The 17900-nt window shown below is 54.4% G+C and overlaps 1 protein-coding gene across 11 annotated transcripts in view; it reads left to right on the forward strand.

Moving 5' to 3' along the window:
• LOC121349953 (microtubule-actin cross-linking factor 1-like) overlaps positions 1 to 17900 on the forward strand; it is a 131865-nt gene that overhangs the window by 56427 nt on the left and 57538 nt on the right. For 10 of the 11 annotated variants that reach the window (XM_041460832.1, XM_041460831.1, XM_041460833.1 and 7 more), the window contains 16 exons: positions 103 to 5343; positions 5826 to 5975; positions 6341 to 6556; positions 6636 to 6785; positions 7467 to 7700; positions 9006 to 9149; positions 9236 to 9469; positions 10006 to 10233; positions 10680 to 11195; positions 11493 to 11669; positions 12124 to 12247; positions 12543 to 12751; positions 13300 to 13617; positions 14825 to 14991; positions 15975 to 16131; positions 16805 to 16922. In XM_041460832.1, coding sequence (XP_041316766.1) covers positions 103 to 5343; positions 5826 to 5975; positions 6341 to 6556; positions 6636 to 6785; positions 7467 to 7700; positions 9006 to 9149; positions 9236 to 9469; positions 10006 to 10233; positions 10680 to 11195; positions 11493 to 11669; positions 12124 to 12247; positions 12543 to 12751; positions 13300 to 13617; positions 14825 to 14991; positions 15975 to 16131; positions 16805 to 16922 — 8383 coding nt within the window. The remainder of the gene's footprint in view (positions 1 to 102; positions 5344 to 5825; positions 5976 to 6340; positions 6557 to 6635; positions 6786 to 7466; positions 7701 to 9005; positions 9150 to 9235; positions 9470 to 10005; positions 10234 to 10679; positions 11196 to 11492; positions 11670 to 12123; positions 12248 to 12542; positions 12752 to 13299; positions 13618 to 14824; positions 14992 to 15974; positions 16132 to 16804; positions 16923 to 17900) is intronic. The other variant, XM_041460827.1, reaches the window with a different exon arrangement.

Genomic DNA, 17900 nt, shown 5'->3' on the forward strand with positions numbered 1-17900 from the left:
TTTTTTTTTTTTTTTTTAACTGAGGCCTCCCTAAAACTCATGCAATGAGTGCTGGAAATGCTGGATTTTGGTTTAATTCTTTTCCTTCTCTTTCTGTTCCAGGGCAGCGGAGCCGTGGCAGGAGTGATCGATCTTGGCACAGTAGAAATATTCCCTGTCTTTGGTGCCATGCAGAGAGGTCTTATAGATCAGGACACAGGCCTGGTCCTCCTGGAGGCCCAGGTGATCTCCTCTGACTTAGTTGTCCCAGAGACAAGTGAGAAACTCTCCTTGGAGAAAGCTCTGGCAAGAAACATCATTGATCTCAGGGCATTCCAGGTGCTGCAGGAATTGAAGGATGCTCTCCAGCAGGTGGAAGAAGTCAGATGTGAAGGGAGGCAGCTCCTCCCCATCGTTGCTGCCATAGAAGAGGGAAGGATCAGTGAGAGCATTGGGCTGAAGATTCTTGAGGTTGAGCTCATCACTGGGGGCTTTAAATTCCAGCAGGGCAGAATCAGCATGGAGACAGCAGTGCAAGAAAGGCTCCTTCCCCCCCAGCTTCACTCCAGGCTCCTGTCTCACCTGGAAGGTGGCAAGGATTTGATTGACCCCAACACTGCTGAGAAGATCAGTCTGCCTGAGCTCCTGGACAGGTGCATCATCCACCAAGAGACCGGGCTGAGGCTGCTCCCAGTCAGGCAGCTGGCAGGTGGGATGGTGAGCTTGAGGTCAGGCAGGGAGGTCAGCATCTTCCGTGCAGTCCAGGAGGGGCTGATAGACAGGCAGGTGACCATCAGGTTGCTGGAAGCTCACCTCTTTGCTGGTGGCATTGTTGACCCCAGGACAGGGCACAGGCTGAGCGTGGGGGAGGCTGTCAGGCATAATTTGGTTGACCAGGATTTGGCCTGCACGCTTCTGCTCCGGCAGCTCCAGACGGGTGGGATCGTGGACACCACCACGGGGGAGAGGCTGACCATGGATGAAGCCCTCAGGAAGGGTTTGGTAGCTCCAAAAATGGCACTGCTGGTCCTGGAATCCCTGTGGTCCTTCATGGGGCTGCTGTGGCCAGAGACAGGGGAGATCATCCCTGTTGCAGACGCTTTGGAGCAGGGGATCCTCTCCACGGAGCTGATTGAGGAGGCTCTCAGCAAGAGGCAGCTCCTTCAGGCTGTTTTCATCCCAGGAAACACAGAGGTGGTGTCCTGGCAGAAGGCAGTGGAACAGGGCATCCTGGAGAGAGAGGTGGTGAAGAAGCTGGAATCAACAGCCATGCCTGATGTCCTGGCCAGCGTGCAGCTCCCTGGATCTCCGAGCAGGAGCTCCCCTGGAAGGAGCCCCACAGGTCAGGAGGAGCCTCTGCTAGGGGGTGATGATGAAAGGCTGATGTTCCACTTGATGACCCACAGCTACATCAACATCCACGATGGCCACAAGGTGCTGTTAGTGGATGCAGAGTTGAACAATGTCACTAAAGCTCTCATCCAAAGCCAAGAAAATGGATCCCGTGCACAGGTGTTGGAAGGCTTTGAGGAGACAGAGGCAGCTCTTGAAAGTGAACCTTGCAATGGTTTGGCTTTGCAGCAGCTTGAGCTTCAATTTGCTCCTTCAAAAGGTGAAAGTGAGAAGATCCTACCACCCAGAGCTGCTTTGGAGAATGGGGAGGTGGTGGTGGGACCTGAAAGTCTCCCCTTGGAGGATGCAGAGGATTTCCTGCATGTGGAAGAGCAGGAGCAGATTTCCACTGAACTGGAGACCATGAGGAGTGAAACTGATGCTGAATTTGGAAAAGAACAGGTCACTTTTACAACCAAGGATAAACATGAGGTAAAATTATTGATGCCAGAGCCTCCCAGTGACCTGGGTAGTGGATTAATCAGAGAAACAGAGGAAATGATGATTGAGGCAGAAGAAGAGTCCAAGCCTCCTGCAGCAGATGGAGTGGAAGGTCCTGAATATCAGAAGAGGGCATTGGAAAGTGGGGCAGTGGTTGTGAAAAGTGAAATCAGCATAAAAATGGGTGCTCCAGAAAGTAGAGACAGACTGAAAATCGTGGCAGAGAGGTCTCAGGGTGTGAGGGAACCTGAAGGAGAGGCAGAAGATGTGAGAGAGGTTCATTTGCTAAAGGAGGGAGCAGTTGAAAATGGTTTGCTGGGAGGAGAGGAGGTTGAGCTCCCTGCACGTGGGGAGGCAGCACCAGCAGAGAGACAAAGCAAGGACATGGAAACTGTGTTGAAAGTGGAAGAAGGAGAGCAGGAAGAAGTGTTGGGTGATGAGGACATTGAGGAACATGAGGAACCATCCCTGCCAGCCCCTGAGGAAGCAGAGGACACTTTGGAAAAGCTCCTGATGCAGCTCCAAAGCGGTGGCATCACCCACGAGCAGACAGGCAGGACCCTGCTGCTGGACGAGGCAGTGGCCTCTGGGGTGGTGTCTGGCCACACAGCTGTGAAACTCATGGAGAGGATGAAGATGTTCAGTGGCTTCTTTGACTCTCAGGTGTGTGAGCCCTTGACCACTGAGGACGTGATTGAAGAAGGTCTGATGGATGAGAAGCTGCTCCAGAAGGTCCTCACGTCTGACAGAGCCATAAGTGGTGTCCTTGACCCAGGCAACAACTTTGTCTACTCCATCAAGGATGCTGCTGCTGTTGGACTTCTGGACAAGGAGACAGCGATGAGGATCTTGGAAGGGCAGGTGGTTACAGGGGGGATTGTTGACTTGAAACGTGGCAAAAAAGTGTCAGTGACTTTGGCTTCAAATCTGGGCCTCATAGAGCCAACCAGTCAGACAGAGCTGGTGAAGCTGGAGAAGGCTTCCAAGGGGAAAGGCACTGATGAGGTCACCAGGCAGAAGCTGATTAATTTACAGGCTGAGACCAGTGGGATTGTGGATCCTGAAAGCAAACGGCCTCTGACTGTGGCAGAGTCTGTTGAAAAGGGGCTCCTGGAGAAGGAAAAAGCTTTTCAGCTCTTGACCAAGCAGGTTGCTGAGGGAGGAATCATCCATCACGTGTCCGGGATGAGGCTTTCGGTGGACAACGCGATGAAACACGGTTTGATCAATCCAGATCTGTGCAAGGAGCTCAGGAAAGCTGAAAGTGTGGTCCTGCAGGACTTTGTCCATCCAGCCACAAAGGAGAAGCTGACCTTGCCCCAGGCAGTGTCGCTGGGGCTCGTTAGCCCAGAATTCCAGAGGAAAGTGCAGGAAATCCAGGCTGAGAGCGGAACCATTCTCGATCCAGCTTCTGGCCAGCGACTGGCGCTGAGCCAGGCAGTGCAGGAGGGCTTGGTGCCCCAGCAGGTTGTGCAGAAAGTCCTGTCATCTTCAGAAATGAGAGAAGGAATTGTAGACCCCGAGACCTGCAAGATTGTTCCCTACTCAGAGTTCCTGAAGAAGTGTAAAATCGATGTTGAATCGGGCCAGAGGTACCTGGAGGTCCATCCCTTCCAGGCTGTCAGGGATGAGGTGACAAGGACCAAGCTGCCGTGTGCTGAGGCAGTGAGGCTGGGGAAGGTGGACCCCCTGCCCACCCTGAGGCTGCTGCAGGCACAGGCAGATGCTGGAGGGGTGGTGGAGGGCACTGTCAGCCAGAGGCTGTCCCTGAGGGCAGCTGTGGAGCAGGGGATGCTGGATGAGGCCATGGCCAAAGTCATCGCCACCAACCAGATCAGGGCTGGGGGAATTGTTGATGCCCCTGGTGGGAAAAGGTTGACTGTGAAGGAAGCTGTTGGAAAAGGACTGATTAGCCAAAAATTAGCTGCTGGTCTTCGGGATGTGCAAATATCCGAAGAGAAAGTTGGTTCTGAGGTCTTCAAAGTAGAAAAAGTGCAACTTTTGCGGGAAAAAATGGAAAAACTATCTCCAAAAGAGGAGGGTGTCATCCTCCCTGCCAGATCTGCCAGGTCTGATGGTGCTGAGCCCAAAGCTCAAGCTGAAGCTGTTGACACAGCTCAGAGTGCAGCTGCTGCCACTGAGAAATCCCCCAAAGCACGGACTGAAAGGAAATTAAAACCCCAGAAAGCTTCAGAGGGTGCTGTCCATCCCCAAGAGGAACATCATCATCATCTTCATCACCCCCAGGCAAAGGCTGAGGTGACCCCAGAGCACCCCTCAGTGCTGGGGACAGTGTCTCTCCCTGAAGAGGCAGTGGTGGCAGGGGCTGTGGAAAAAGGGATCCCAAAAGGCAGCTCCCAGGTGAGAGCAGCCCAGGGCAAGGAAACGAGGGAAGAAGTGGATGGAGGGACAGAGAAAATAGAGAGACTGGGCTTGGAGAAGGAGCAGCTGTTCTTGGGCACAGAGGTGCTTCACAAGGAGGAGGATGCTGAGGAGAGGAGGAGGAGGAGGACAGAGTTTGTAAGTGCAGAGGGAGTTGTGGCAGGTGGAGAAGGTGCAGTGGTGACTTCGGGGCAAGGAGAGAGGGTGACCAGAGTGGTCCAGGAGACACCAGCAGCCCCGAGGGAATCTGTCAGTGTGGGCCCCGGGAAGGGAGGGATGGGTGCTGCAGAGTCTGGAGAGCCCCCTGAGGTTGGGGTTCCTGTGGGAGATGAGCTTGCAGGGGAAAAAGCTGCGAAACACACAGAAAGAGAAACCTCTGGCACAGAAGGTGCCATTGATCAGGAAAAAACAAGTGAAACTGAGCTGAAACCTACCCAGAAAAAGAAAAGCAAGAAAAAGAAAGCAAAGCAGGGCAGCATTCCAGGAGACAGCTCTCAGCCAGAGGAACCTGCAGAGAAGCAGCTCCTTCCTTCTTTGGTTTCCCATGAAATTCCAAGGAAAAAGGGTGAGGAGGAGCAATTTGTCTCCAGGGAGCCAAAACATGAATCCAGCACTGAGGCTGCTGCTGGGCTGGCACGAGACACAGCCAAGCACAAGGGTGGAAGAGGAAAGAAAACAATTCCTGGGAAGGACAGAGAAACCTCCAGAGAGGATCAGGTGTTCCCTGTGCCCCCCAAGCACGGGGAAGCTCGAGAGGTGGTGAAAGCTGGGACCAAGGATGGTCAGGATTCCTTGGTGGCCCTGAGTCTGGAGGAAAGGATGGCTCAGGAAGACATCAGGGTGGAAACCACCCACGATGTGCCCAGCACAGCCCCCGTGGCACAGGAGCTGCCCCTTGACTTAATTATCAGAGAGGAACCCACAGAAATTCAGGAAACCTCCGCAGAACTTGGAGAGGAGAAACAGCAGGAGCAAAGAGCTGAGCTCAGAGCAGAGCAAGCAGGTGCCCCTGCTCCCCCAAAATGCCAAGAAGAACCCCCCCAGGAGAGGAGCAAGCAGCCAGGTCCAGGTGATCGGGGTTTGCTCTTACCTGTGATCGTGGAGGGGGAGCTGCTGGAGACCTCGAGGGAGTCCACGAGGCCAGCCCAGGTCAGTGAATATTTTTGCTATTTAGGCAGTTTTTCTGAGCTGTTTGTGGATGTTTGGTGCTAAATCTGTCTGAGATCCTCGGCACAGAGGGCAGCTGAAGCATGAGGAGTGGATGTTGCAGTATCAGCTGCAATGGGTTTGGCAAAGGAGCTGGTGATGTACAACTGGAAACACTCAGGGCTGAGTTGTGGCTCCTTTTGCTGGAGCATTATTGCTAAATGACTAACAAGTAGAATTCTCTTTTTTTGGCACTTTTGCTGCAGCTCCAAGAGATCTCTTGCCATTTATAAGCTTATGTTGGAAAAAGAACCGTGTGTTTTATTTCTCCTGTAGTAAATCTTGTAGATAAGGCTGGCAAGTGGCAAGTCCATGAGCGGGAGCGTTATTAACAAATTTCTCCTTTAGAAAAAAAAAAATTATATAATACTTTGTCTCCTTTTCTGCCTAAGTTTGAAGCTTTGATTTCCTGTCTGATTCTGCAGATCAAGTTCAGCAAGAAGATGTGTCTGGAGCATGACCAGAGGCTGATATCTTATCTCTCCATGCTCCGAGACATCGAGATGAGAATCAAACGCGTGCAGCCAGCAGAGCAGAATTTGGCAACCCTGCACGACCTGAGGCAGCAAGCAGAGGTGAGTGAGGCTGGGTGAGGCTTGGCTGATGTTAGACAGAGCTTTTTACCCCTCTCCCCAGCTTCCTTGCACCCCTCCCTGCTTCTGGGAGTTTTGTCTCAGGTTTAACAGGCTTTTATATCAAACCTCATCCCTCCTTCTGATCCATCCACCCTGCCCAGACAACAGCCTGAGTTTGGCTGACATGAATTTTACAGCCTGGAGAAAGGCAGGAGAGGCACTGGCAGCTGAGCAGGGCTGGAGGGTGGGATGAATTTTTCTCGACTGAGTGTTTGGAGCTGCCTCTCCAAAAGCCCTGCTGGGTTTTGGCAGCAGGGAGGTGAGGTCACGCTGTCGTAGACGTAACGATGCTGTCTTTGTCTCAGGCTCTGGGCTCTGAGCTGCAGGAGCTGAGCTTCCCAGTGAATCAGGAGCTGGATGCTGTGCAGAGGATTGTGGCCAACCCCCCTGAAGAAGTCCCTGAGCAGTTACTGAAGGCTTTGGAGAAGGATGCCAAGAACCTCCAGAAGTCTCTGAGCTCTGCGAGTGAAGTCCTGCAGTCCCGGCTGCAAAACCTTCGTGGGGCGGCAGAAGCCGAAAAGGTAGAGCTGGCAACTGCCCCCAGCTGCCCCACAAACTTCCTAAAATACCTCCTTTAAACGACAAATTTCTGCTTTTAAGGCTAAAATCCTGGCCCATCACGAGACTCTTGAGGGCAAGCTGCAGGAGCTGCTGAGCTGGGTGTCTGGCACCACGGAGTCTCTGGATGACAGCGATTTCCAGCAGGCCAGCGATGCCAGCAGCTTGAGTCGCTGCCTGCAGCACTACAAGGTAACCATGGCAATGCCCCTAATCCTGCAGGCTGGTGAACTTGCTGCCCTCTGCACAGAGGAGAAGCTTTTAATCCTGCTTCTCTCCCAGAGCCTACCAAGGGTTTGGCCTTAGCTCGTGCCGCAGCTGGAGCTGCTGTGTTGGGTGTTCTCCAAAGCCGTTTGTTTCCATAATGCACAGCCTGGTTTGGTTGTTGAACGTGCTCCTGTGCAGGGGTGTGGTGGTGCCTGAGTGACCTGGGGAGATTCCTGTCAGGCTGTTGAGGAGAGAGCTGCAGGCTCTGCTCCATCACCTGTATGAGGAGCTCAGTCTCCTTATCCATCTTCTAGCAATAAAGATTATTTCCAAGCTTGGTGGTGACATCTTGGCATGGAAATCAGGGGATTGAAGGCTTTGAGAGCTGGTGGTGGCACATGGAGTCACTGGGGCCAGGTCTGGGTCATCTTCAGACCCAAGTGGCAGCCCTACACACATCCAAGAAACCTCTTGGTGAGGTGCCTCCAGCACCTGGTGCAGAGGGAAGTTGGAAAATCCCAGTGATGCTCTCACCTCCATGCTGAGTGCTGTTCTGGGAGAGTTTGGTATTCCTGGAATATATTTCATGTGGCACCAGCAGGAGGGAAGCAGTGCAGCACAGCCCTGGCTGCAGGATCATTTTAGCTGCTTTTCTCTCCCGTTCAGGAGCTGAAGGAGCCCCTTGCTGACACCAAGGCTGAGCTGGACGCCACTGCCTTCGACATCCAGTTCCTCATCTCGGAGCACGCCCAGGATTTAACCCCCCAGCAGAGCAGGCAGCTGCTGAGGCTGCTCAATGAGCTGCAGAAAGCCTTCAGGGACCTGTCAGAGCGTGTGACAGCGCGGGTGGAGGTGCTGCAGCTCTGTCTCCAGCAAGTGGAGCAGACGGAGCAGGTGAAGGTTGTGAGACATCTCCTCCTTTGCTCGCCAAAGCGCTTCCCAGCCACAGGAACAGCAGCTGAGGCACCTCCAATTTGGGATTTCCCCTGCATGCCACTCCCAGTTCAGGAGTTCTCACTGCACATCATGAGCTTCCTCTAAAAGTCTTTCTTCTTCCTACCAGGCAGAAGGTTGCTTTTGCTCCCAAAATACGGAGCCCTGCCGAGGGCTGGGTAGCAGTTCTCTGCTAGATATGGAATTTTTTGGGGCTGGGTGGAATAAACCCTGTAATCCCCCCCAAAATCCCTGTGTAGAGGGGCCACCACAGACACCCAGTGTCCTATTTGCACTGCACACATCAGGCTTTGCTGTCTCAGGGAAACAGCTGGCAAGGACAAAAACAAGTCCTCAGATCTCTGCTGCACTGCTGCAGCACCCACCGCTGCATGGATCCTCTCACCCAAGACAGGATTAATGTGGTTTTTTTATTAACAATTGCTCTCTGTAACTCTTGCCTGTCCTCTCTGGAGTGTGTGTGTGTATTAACCAGTTTGCTTTGCCTTTTCAGATTGAGTGTGCGCCCATCCTAACCCAGGAAGAACTCGCTTTGCAGCTGAAGAGCTCTTAAGAAGGCTCTTTCAATTTGCTTCTGTTGTTTTATCTTATGACTGGGAGAAACAGGCACAGTGTTTTGCACAAGTTTGTACATCACCTTGCTGAAATGCCCAGTGAAAATCTCAAAAACCTTTTATCCCCCCTGGCAGAGGGGGACAGGGGTGTCACAGGGACTCTCAGGTCACATCATGCTCAATTGCTCAAACAGGCGCTTCTGTGTTGTGCTCTGGCAGCAAAAAGAGGAGCTGGATCAGCTACAGAAACACTTTCCCTCTCCAGGGCTCCCTTTCCAACCCCAAATCAGTAAAAAAAACCCTGATTTGGGGTTGTCTGGGGCTCCACAGTGGCGCTGCCTGTCCCAGGTCATTGTTGCCTCTTGTTCCGTGAGTTTCTGCTGCTGTTTTAATGTCTGTAAGGTGGAATGGAAAAGGCACAGAAACTCGTGGCTGAGTTTTCCTGGGAGAGCAGTGCAGCTCCATCTTGCAGGCTCCTCAGAGGGAAACCTCCAGTGGTGACAGAGGTGCCACCAGCTCAGCAGGGACGTGGCACCTGCTGCCGGACAGGGAGCACCTGGAGAGCCACCAAAGTTTTCTGTGCTGCATCCTCCCCTCCAGGAGCTGCAAGCTGTAACCTCACCTTGCCTTTCAGCAGCAGGAGAGGAGGTGCAGGGCTGGTAGTGACTGTCCCCTGTCCCCTTTGCTGTGCCCACAGACGCTGCAGGAGCAGCAGGCAGCCCGGGCACAGAGCCTGGCTGAGCTGAGCCGCTGGCTGGGCCAGGCAGAGAACACCCTGGCAGAGCAGCAGAGAGCAGAAGGGGACCTGTCTGCCTTGCAGCAGAGGCAAAGCGACGTAAAGGTCGGTGATATTTGAAATTTGGGGGGGCAGGGGTGGAGAGGTTTCACCTCAGGAGTGGCCAGAGCCTCACGGCTTCATCCACCCAGGAGCTGCAGAGGAGCATGCACAGCAGAGCCGCCTCCTTTGCTGGTGTCCTGAAGAGCACAGAGCAGTTTTTGGAGGAGAACAAGGCCAAGCTGGAGCCTGGGGAGCTGGCAGCACTGCAGCAGGACCTGCAGCGTGCCAAGGAGCAGTACCAGTCCCTGCAGGAGAGGACAGAGGTGGCCCAGAAGGAGCTGGAGAGTGCTGTGAGTGCTGCAGTGCAGCAGCAGACTGAGAAGGTAACGTGCCAGGAGCTGTGGAGCCTCCAGGCTTTGCTTGAGGAGGACTGTGAGGTCCTGGAAGCCCATCTGGGTGATGCAGCACAGAGCAATTTGTGGTTCCTTCCTGGATATTCCCTGGGCAAGGTTTCCCCCAGATATTTCTGTCATGAAATGCTTTGGGAGTTGCAGCCAGGGATGAGCTGGTTGTGGAGGGAATGGGGGAGGAAAAGGTCCCTTACTCTGCCTTTGGGGTGACCCCTGATGGATGAGGATTGTCAATCACATCCCAGCCATTTTGGAGTGAGGGCTCTGGGTTGTGTGAGGATGAGAAATTCAATGTAGCAGCAAGGCTGAGTTTTTTCACAGCTTTTCTGCACCTTTCAGAGAGCCACAAAGGGTCTGGAGGTGTCTCAGCATTTGCTGAGGCTGGGAAACTCCTTGGGTTTTTTGTCTTTTTTTTTCCTTCTGCTGATTTTTGTCTCCCTCCCCCGTGCAGCAGTTTGCTGAACATGCAAGAACTGGGCCATTCTTATCTGGAGCCTTTGTGCTTTCAGGTGAAAGCTGCCAAAGAGCTGGAGGAGAACAGCAATAAGATTGATTCCCTTTTGAGCTGGGTGGCATCGCTGGAGCAGAAGGGAGGGCTCCCAGAGTACAGACCCCACCCTGTCCATCAAGGCACAGGGACACAAGCAGGAAAAAGCACTGGGGATGTCCCTGATGGCCACACTGTGGGAGCAGACAGTGCTGCTGAGAGCCTGGACGAGCAGTACGAGAGGCTGAAGGTCAGCACTGACACCTTGTCCCTCCCAAAGCCTCCTGCCCTGTCCCTGCTGTTAGATGAGTCTGAAACATGGGATTCTCCATGTGGGAAGCTCAGAAAGGCCCTGCCCAGCTTCCTGCAGGAGATGCAGGATGTGTGATTACACCCACAAGGTGTAATCAGGGTCCAGAAGGTGCCCATGATGGCCACAGAAGGGGTCGCTGCACTCCTCTAGCCCAACCTGGGACGTTCCCAGTTTTCCCCACCCTGCTGGTGCTTTGTCACAGAATCACGAAAATAACTGGTTTGGAAAGGACCTTAAAGATCATCCTGTTCCACTCCCACCTTCCACTAGACCAGGCTGCTCCACTCTGGCCTCGAGCCCTTCCAGAGCTGTCCCATCCACGGCTGCCGGGGGCGTGCAGCGACCTCAGCGCCGAGCCTCACCTTTATCCCTGCATCTTCCAGGCGCAGCACCAGGAGCTGCTGTCCCAGCAGCAGGACATCATCCTGGCCACACAGGCAGCCCAGGCTTTCCTGGACAAGCAGGGGCCCAGCCTGGCTGGGGAGGAGAGGGAGCGGCTGCAGGAGCAGCTGGCGGAGCTGCGGGAGCGGTACCCGGCGGCGCTGGCGCGCGCGGAGGCGCGGCTGAAACGGGCGCAGCTCCTGCGGGAGGAGCTCCAGAAGTTCCTGAAGGACCACGGAGAGTTCCAGGCCTGGCTGGAGCAGGCAGAGCAAGACCTGCAGGGGATGTACAAAGGGGACGGTGACCCTGCCTCCCTCCGGCAGCTGCTGCGGCGGCAGGGGAGCTTCTCGGAGGATGTGATCTCCCACAAGGGTGATCTGCGCTTCGTCACCATGTCGGGGGAGAAGTTTCTGGATGGGGATGCTGGGGATGCTGAACCCCAGCTGTTGATGTCCAGGAGTGTGGTCAAGAGCAAGCTGGAGGATGCCACGCAGAGGTACACCACGCTGCACTCCAAGGTAAGGGAAGGGCTGTGAGCTGGGTGCTCCTTTCCTCCTTTGCAGGGATGGCAGAGGGATGTTTGTCCCAGCTGCCAGGACAGTTATAGGTTATAGGACAAAGATTGTCTTCTTCAGGGCTTAGGCAACACCCTTGTCTTGCTGTTTGTCAGCATGTTACCCCTGGTAATTCATTTAGCCTGTGGCAAGATTGATTTTTTTTAATTGCTTTTTCTTTCTTGCTGATTCCTGTGCCTTTTGCCACGTGTTGCTCAGTGCTTGTGTGCATCCCTGTCACCTCTCGTTGCTCCTTTGCAGTGCTCCAAGCTGGGCTCCCACCTGAACACCTTGCTGGATCACTACCAGCAGTTCCAGGAGGTCGCAGAGTCTCTCAGGACGTGGCTGCAGGAGAGTGAAGCTGCCCTGGGGAAGCTGCTCTCAGAGACGGTTTCCTCAGATGTGGCCGTGCTGCAGAAGCAGCTCGCCAGCACCAAGGTACACCTGGGGGATTTTCTGGGGGAATGCTGGAGGCTGGATGGGAATTTGGCTGCTCTGAGCAGTCAGCAGCAGGGAGGAGACTTGATCTGTTGGTGGTTTTTTTGCTGTTTGAGGGCAAAGGTGCACCTGCAGGTGTAGCAGGTTCTGTGCTGCAGCCAGGTGGGTGAAACTTCTGGGAGAGGTGCTTAGGGGCTGCAGGCACAGACACCCCAGAGGGACATAGAGGGGGACATTGTTCCCCCATGAAGGTGCCAGAGCACTGGGACAGCCCAAACCCTCTGATCCAGCTCTGCCTGCAGTGTGGGGGTAGATTTTTCCATCATTTCTGAATGATTTAGTGATGAAGTGCAGAGGATCCCTCAGGGGATGTAAAAGGAGCCCTGAGCTCCATGAGTGTGGCAATCCTGCCTGGGACCCATCTCTGATTTTGGCTTGTCTTGTGTGAAAACAGCAACTGCAGGGAGACCTGGCTGAGCACCAGGTGCCAGTGGAGAAGCTCCAGAAAGCAGCTCGGACCCTGCTGGACATCCAAGGGGAGCCAGCCCCAGACCATGGCCACATTCAGGAAACAACAGGTACAGAGCAAAGCAGCTGCCAGCGTTAGCAGGGAGGGTTGGGGAGAGTGGGAACAAGCCAGAGGGGGCAAAGATAAGCCACTTTTTGGGGGTAATCACATGGCAGAACCTCCTCAGGGTTTGCATGTGGGGAGGGATGTGGCCACTTGTGTTGCATCCCCTGTCTCGCTGCTGAATTTGGGGATAGGGATTTGTCATCACTGAGAGTTTTGGGGGGAGCCAAAGGCGACCCTGGCTGCTCTCTGAGCACTTGGAGCTCTGTGCCACTGAGTGTCCTCTGTGCTGAACCCTGCAGCTGCCATCGTGAGCCGCTTCCAGAGCCTCTCCCAGCAGATGTCGGAGCGCTCGGACCTGCTGCAGAAATCCATTGCTCAGTCCCAGAGCGTCCAGGAGAGCCTGGAGAGCCTCCTCCAGTCCGTGGCTGAGATTGAGAAGAGCCTGGAGAAGGACCAGCCAGCCGTGCTCTCATCTGCCTCCATCCAGGACTCGCTTGCCACGAGTGTGGTAAGGCTGGGCCCGGCTCCCTCACCCCAAAAACGCCAGAGCAGCGCCTGCACCATGCAGGGGTTGGTGGGGTTTAACTACTGAGTGCTGAAAGCACCAAAAAAAAACCCTAAAAAGGAATATGAGCAGAAACTTTTTATTTTCATAGAATCACTGAATGGTTTGGGTGGGAGGGAACCCTAAAGACCATCTAATCCCAGCTCCCTGCCATGGGACACCTTCCACTGGACCAGCTTGCTCAGGGCCCTGTACAATCTGGCCTTGGACATTTCCAAGGGTGGGGCAGCTCCAGCATCTCTGGGCAAACTGTGCAAGGTCACAGACTTGTTGAAAATCTCCTTTTTAATTTGCTAACAAGATTTCAGACAGAGGGAAAAGCAGAGCATGTTGGGCAGGTCAGAAAGGAAAGGAAAACTGGGATACGAACCAATTTTTTCCCATCTCTGGTTGTGTCAAACCACCTGCTGCCCCTCCCGAGGGCAGCCCAGTTAGTTCTGCTGAAGAACCTTCCTTAAAAAGCCCTCCCTCTCCTGCTGTGCTCCCCACAGAAGCTGAAGCAGGACATTGCCAGGCAGAGGAGCTGCCTGGAAGCCACCCGGGAGATGGTGACACGCTTCACCGAGGCGGCCGACAGCCCCGCGGCCTCTGCCCTGCAGGACAAGCTGGCCCAGGTGACAGAGCACTTCGGGAGGCTGTGCCAGCAGCAGCAGGAGAGGGAGGACGCCCTCAAGGGCCTCCTGCCCAAGGTGGAGCAGTACGAGCAGCTGTGGGAGAAGCTGCAGCAGTTCACGGAGAGCAGGACGCGGATGCTGGCGTCCGGGAATCAGCCGGACCGCGACATCGCTCGCTTCTCCCAGCACGTCCAGGTGAGTCCTGGGGGAGGATTCCACCTGCACCAGCTTGTTATATTGTCTTCCTGGAGCCAGGTCTTATAAGATCTCAGAGGAATAATACACCCAAGGTAGCTCAGCTGCTTTTGGAAGCATAAAAGAAGTGGGGTGGCTTCTGCTGCAGTGTTGGAAACAAAAGGGTTTAATAAAAGATAAAATAATAAACAGAAAAAAACGAGCCGGGTGCAAGAGATCTGCTCCTAGTAAAAACACCTCACAAAAGCCCTTAGTTCCCTTGTTCTCTTCTTTTTCTACCCAAATGGTCAGGTGGGACGTTTTGGCTTCTATCCAATCAGCTGCCCTTCAGTTTGAAGCGAAGTCCCCAAAGTCCTATGAGGTGGCTTTTTACCTAATCAATGAGAGAAACTTCTGGGCTTCTTTCCTTTTTAAGGAGACACAAGATAGTTTTGCCACTCTGTCAACAAGGGGCACACTCCTACGCCAGATGTCTGAGGAAAGGTCCAGGCTGGCAGGATCCAGCTGTTCCCAGCTGTGGGAAGAGGGGGTGGCATTTCCCAGGAGCCAGGCTGGTTTTCAGATGGGGTATTTTAGGATCCAGTCCAAATGTAGCAGGATTTTACCAATTGAAGACTCCATGGGGTTAATACAGCAAAATATCCCTGTGAGGGCAGTGCAGGAGTGACAGAGAGTTTGGAGGTCTTAGAGCCAGAGAATCCTGGAATGGTTTGGCTTGGAAAAGACCTTAAAGATCATCTCATTCCAAGCCCCCTCTCAGGGACAGGGACAATTTCCCCTGGACCAGGTTGCTCAGGGTTGTCTTGGAGACTTTCAGGGGTGCTGTGGACCTCAAGTGTTCTGCTGCAGGGGGTGCTTCATCCACAGCCTCAGGAATGCTGGAAGATGACACGAAACCAGACTCCTGTGCTGTGGCAGGGGTTGATTTGTCTTGCTCTAGGGCCCCCCATCCCATCCCATCCCATCCCATCCCATCCCATCCCAGTCACCAGCACTGGGGAAGGTGGGGTTTGCCCCTGCAGCTGCTCAAAGTATTTGCTGAGCTGGAGGAGCAGGTGGCAGTGAGCTGTGCCCAACATTTGGCACTGCTGCCACACGTGGCACTGCCCACAGAGGGTCTGTCCAGCTCAGCAGGGCGTGGGGCTGCCCAGTTCATCCCCTCTGCTGCTTGGGGAACATGGTCAGCATCACCCTTTGCTCTTGGCAGGAGCTGAACTCGGAGATGAGGCAGCACCAGGAGGACCTGGCCACCCTGGAGCACCTGGCTGAGGAGCTGAGCTCCTGTGGCTTCACCCCCAGCTCCTCCCAGCAGCAGGAGAAGCTGCAGAGCCTGAAGAAAGATTTCCTGCAGCTACAAAAGGTGGCAAAGGACAGGTGAGTCCCAGGGAGGGGAGCTTGGGGGTGGCTTTGTGGTCTGAGCAAGGCCCTGTGGAGATCTCCTTTCCAAGGAGGGGGGGCAGGAGCCAGCTCTTCCTGCCCTCCTCCCACGCCAGGATCCTGAGGCAGCTCTGCTCCAGCTGACGCTTTAAAAAAAGCCTTGGCTGGGGGCGTTGTGAAAAATTCCTGGTGCTGCAGCAGGAGCAGGAGCTCTGCATTTCCCAGCTCCTGTGTGGGTGCCACAGCTCCATCCCAGAGCATCCTGCTGGGTGCTGGGAGGACTGGGGAGCGAGGTGACAGCAGAGCAGCCTGTTCCTGGCATGCCCTGAAAATGGGGATAAAAGGGAGCTTGAACAGGGTCAGGGCAGCAGCATCCCTGGGAGCCACACCTCTCTGGCTGCAGCTCCAAAATCCCTGCAGCAGAGTGCAGGGAAGGTGGTGGGGGAAAGCAGATGAAACTCCCAATAATCCCCAGTAATTCAGAGCTGTGCAGGCTGCTCACAGCTGTGGCCAGCAAGGACGAGCCAGAGGGGCCTGTGACTCCCATCCAGGGGCTGCCTTGTCCCCCAGGATGGGCTGAAGGGATGGAGCTGTGACCAGGGAGGAGGGGAGGCACAGCCTGGGCTCCCCCAGGATGCAGGTGCCTGGGGGGACACGGCATGAATGAGCCCTGTCTTCCCAAAAACATTGCTTTTCCCAGGACAAAGAGCCTGGCCAGGCTGGCAGTGGTGGTCCCGTGGCTGTTGGCCACCACTGGAGTGCCCAAAAGTGCCACCAGCCAGGATTTGAGGGGGTCAGCAGCAGGGAGGGAGCTGGCACTGGGTGCACCCCATTTTGTGCTGTTCCCAGGCAACATCTAATAATAATAATAATAATAATTAAAAACAGGGCTCCTAGGGACACAACCGTGCTGCATTCAGGAGGGGGTAATTACAAGGCAGAGCACGAGCTCTGACTCTCCAAAACCTTTTCACTCCCAGAGAAAAGGATGCATCATCCTGCCAGGAGCAGCTGGACGAGTTTCGGAATCTGGTTGGTGCCATGAGGAAGTGGCTGAGGGAGAGTGAAGGCAAAATTCCACCTGCTGAGACCTCCCTGGGCACCCAGGAGCTGCAGCAGCACAGGCAGCAGATCCAGGTGGGCCAAGGGAGCTGGAATCAAACTGGGATAGCCTGGAAATGCTGGAATGTGAAACAAATCCCTGGAAGCAGAGGCTTGCTGGTGGTCTCAGCATGCATCCAGTGGCTTGCAGAGCAGGGAGCAGTGTGAAAGATTTCCTGGGCACTGCCTGGTTTCTTGTCACTCCCTGTGCCTGCTCTGGGCAGGATTTATGAGTGGGAGACCTGAGCACGCTCAGGTTTGTTTTTTTCTGAGCGTTTCCTGTGGTAGATGTGGAAGGTGGCCTCCTGTCAGCCGAGCCCCCACTGTGCTCCAGCAGAGGGATGTGACAATTCAGGATGTGCTGGGCTTTGACTCAGAGGCAGAGCAGCTCTGCTGAGTCACCCACAGCCCTCACACCCCACAGCACCCAGGACTGGGCTCAGCCAGGCTGGGCTCTGCAGGGAGGGGGAGGAGGGATGTCCCCAGAGTGGTGGGAGGGAGAAGGTTTCCTTCAACAGACCCATTAGTTGGGAAGAGCTTTTTTTGCTGTTTGATTCCCCCCCTGGCAGAAATAGATGTGTCACACCCACTTCCCCCAGAGCAGCCATCAGCTGGTTCCCTGGGTGCTGTGTCCTGGTGTCACCACAGAGGGGACAGGGCTGTGGCTGGGCAAGTGTGGCCTCCAATCCCAAACTTGGCTTTTGAGCAGGATCTCCTGGAGGAATGGAAGGGGAAAGGGCCCCAGGTGGAGGAGATTGGCCGCAGAGGGACCCTCCTGGAGAACCTGATCGTGGAGATTACGGCCCCCAACACCCCGCCCAAGGCAGGTGAGTTGTGCCCAGAGCTCCTGAGGACAGCTCTGCTGTCAGCACTGCATCTCCTCTGAGCCTGCCTTCAGCCAAAAATGGGGTTATTTCCCCCTTTTAGCCAAATTCAGAGGGCCTGTGGTGATCTGAGTATCACAGGGCTCAGCCCGGTGGTTGAGTCACTGGCACTCATTGCTTTAATGCATCATCCTGGCTTGGCTTAATTAACTGTAGCCTAACGAGCTCTGAATTGCCCTGTGTTTGCTGTGGGGGCACATATCACTCTCTGGTAGAGCTGGGGAGCTCGTGGAAGTGGCTCCTGCTCTCTCCTGGTGATGTTCTACAGCCTCCTGAGGGCTGGAGTGTTTTAATCAACCTCCAGCATTTGGGTTTCACGTCTGGATGACATTTGGGGCTGCAATAGTCAGATGTGATTTACTGGTCTCCCTTTTGGCTTCAAGTCTGTGAAGCAATGAGATTATGTCTGGTTCATTTGGAAACCAGCTCAAAGATGTCTTCCAGCTTGTGAGAACGAGTCCCTGGACTCTCATCACTGATGGGAATTTATGGGAATTTACGGTCTGGATTTGTTTGTTAGGATTAAGTTCATGAGCAGTTCTCAGGGAAACCATCAGGAGAAGTGAGGAGAGGCTTGTGGGTGACCGAAGGTGCAGCCCCTTATGTCCATGAAAGCTTTAAAATGTGTGGTTAGAAAAGAGAGACTTGCCTGAAAATGTGAATCTCCCTTTGGTTGTGACATCTGGTGTCCAGAGAAGGGACACTGGTGCACCCTGCATCTCTGGGCAAAGACAGCATGAGCACAGGGCTGGTTTGAATAGTTTCATCCCATAAAAAAGGAGGATATGGGGGAATTGATCCCTTCAGGGAAGGCATTCAGCAGTTTTATTGGGTATAAGTCACAAAATCATGCTCAGGGTAGCAGCTTCCCAGGCACGGCAAGATGCCAGTGGTCCTCAGCATTGCAGCCCATGCAGGAGG

The sequence above is a fragment of the Pyrgilauda ruficollis genome, unplaced genomic scaffold (assembly GCF_017590135.1).
Source record: "Pyrgilauda ruficollis isolate IOZ18807 unplaced genomic scaffold, ASM1759013v1 scaffold149, whole genome shotgun sequence".
Lineage (NCBI taxonomy): Eukaryota > Metazoa > Chordata > Aves > Passeriformes > Passeridae > Pyrgilauda > Pyrgilauda ruficollis.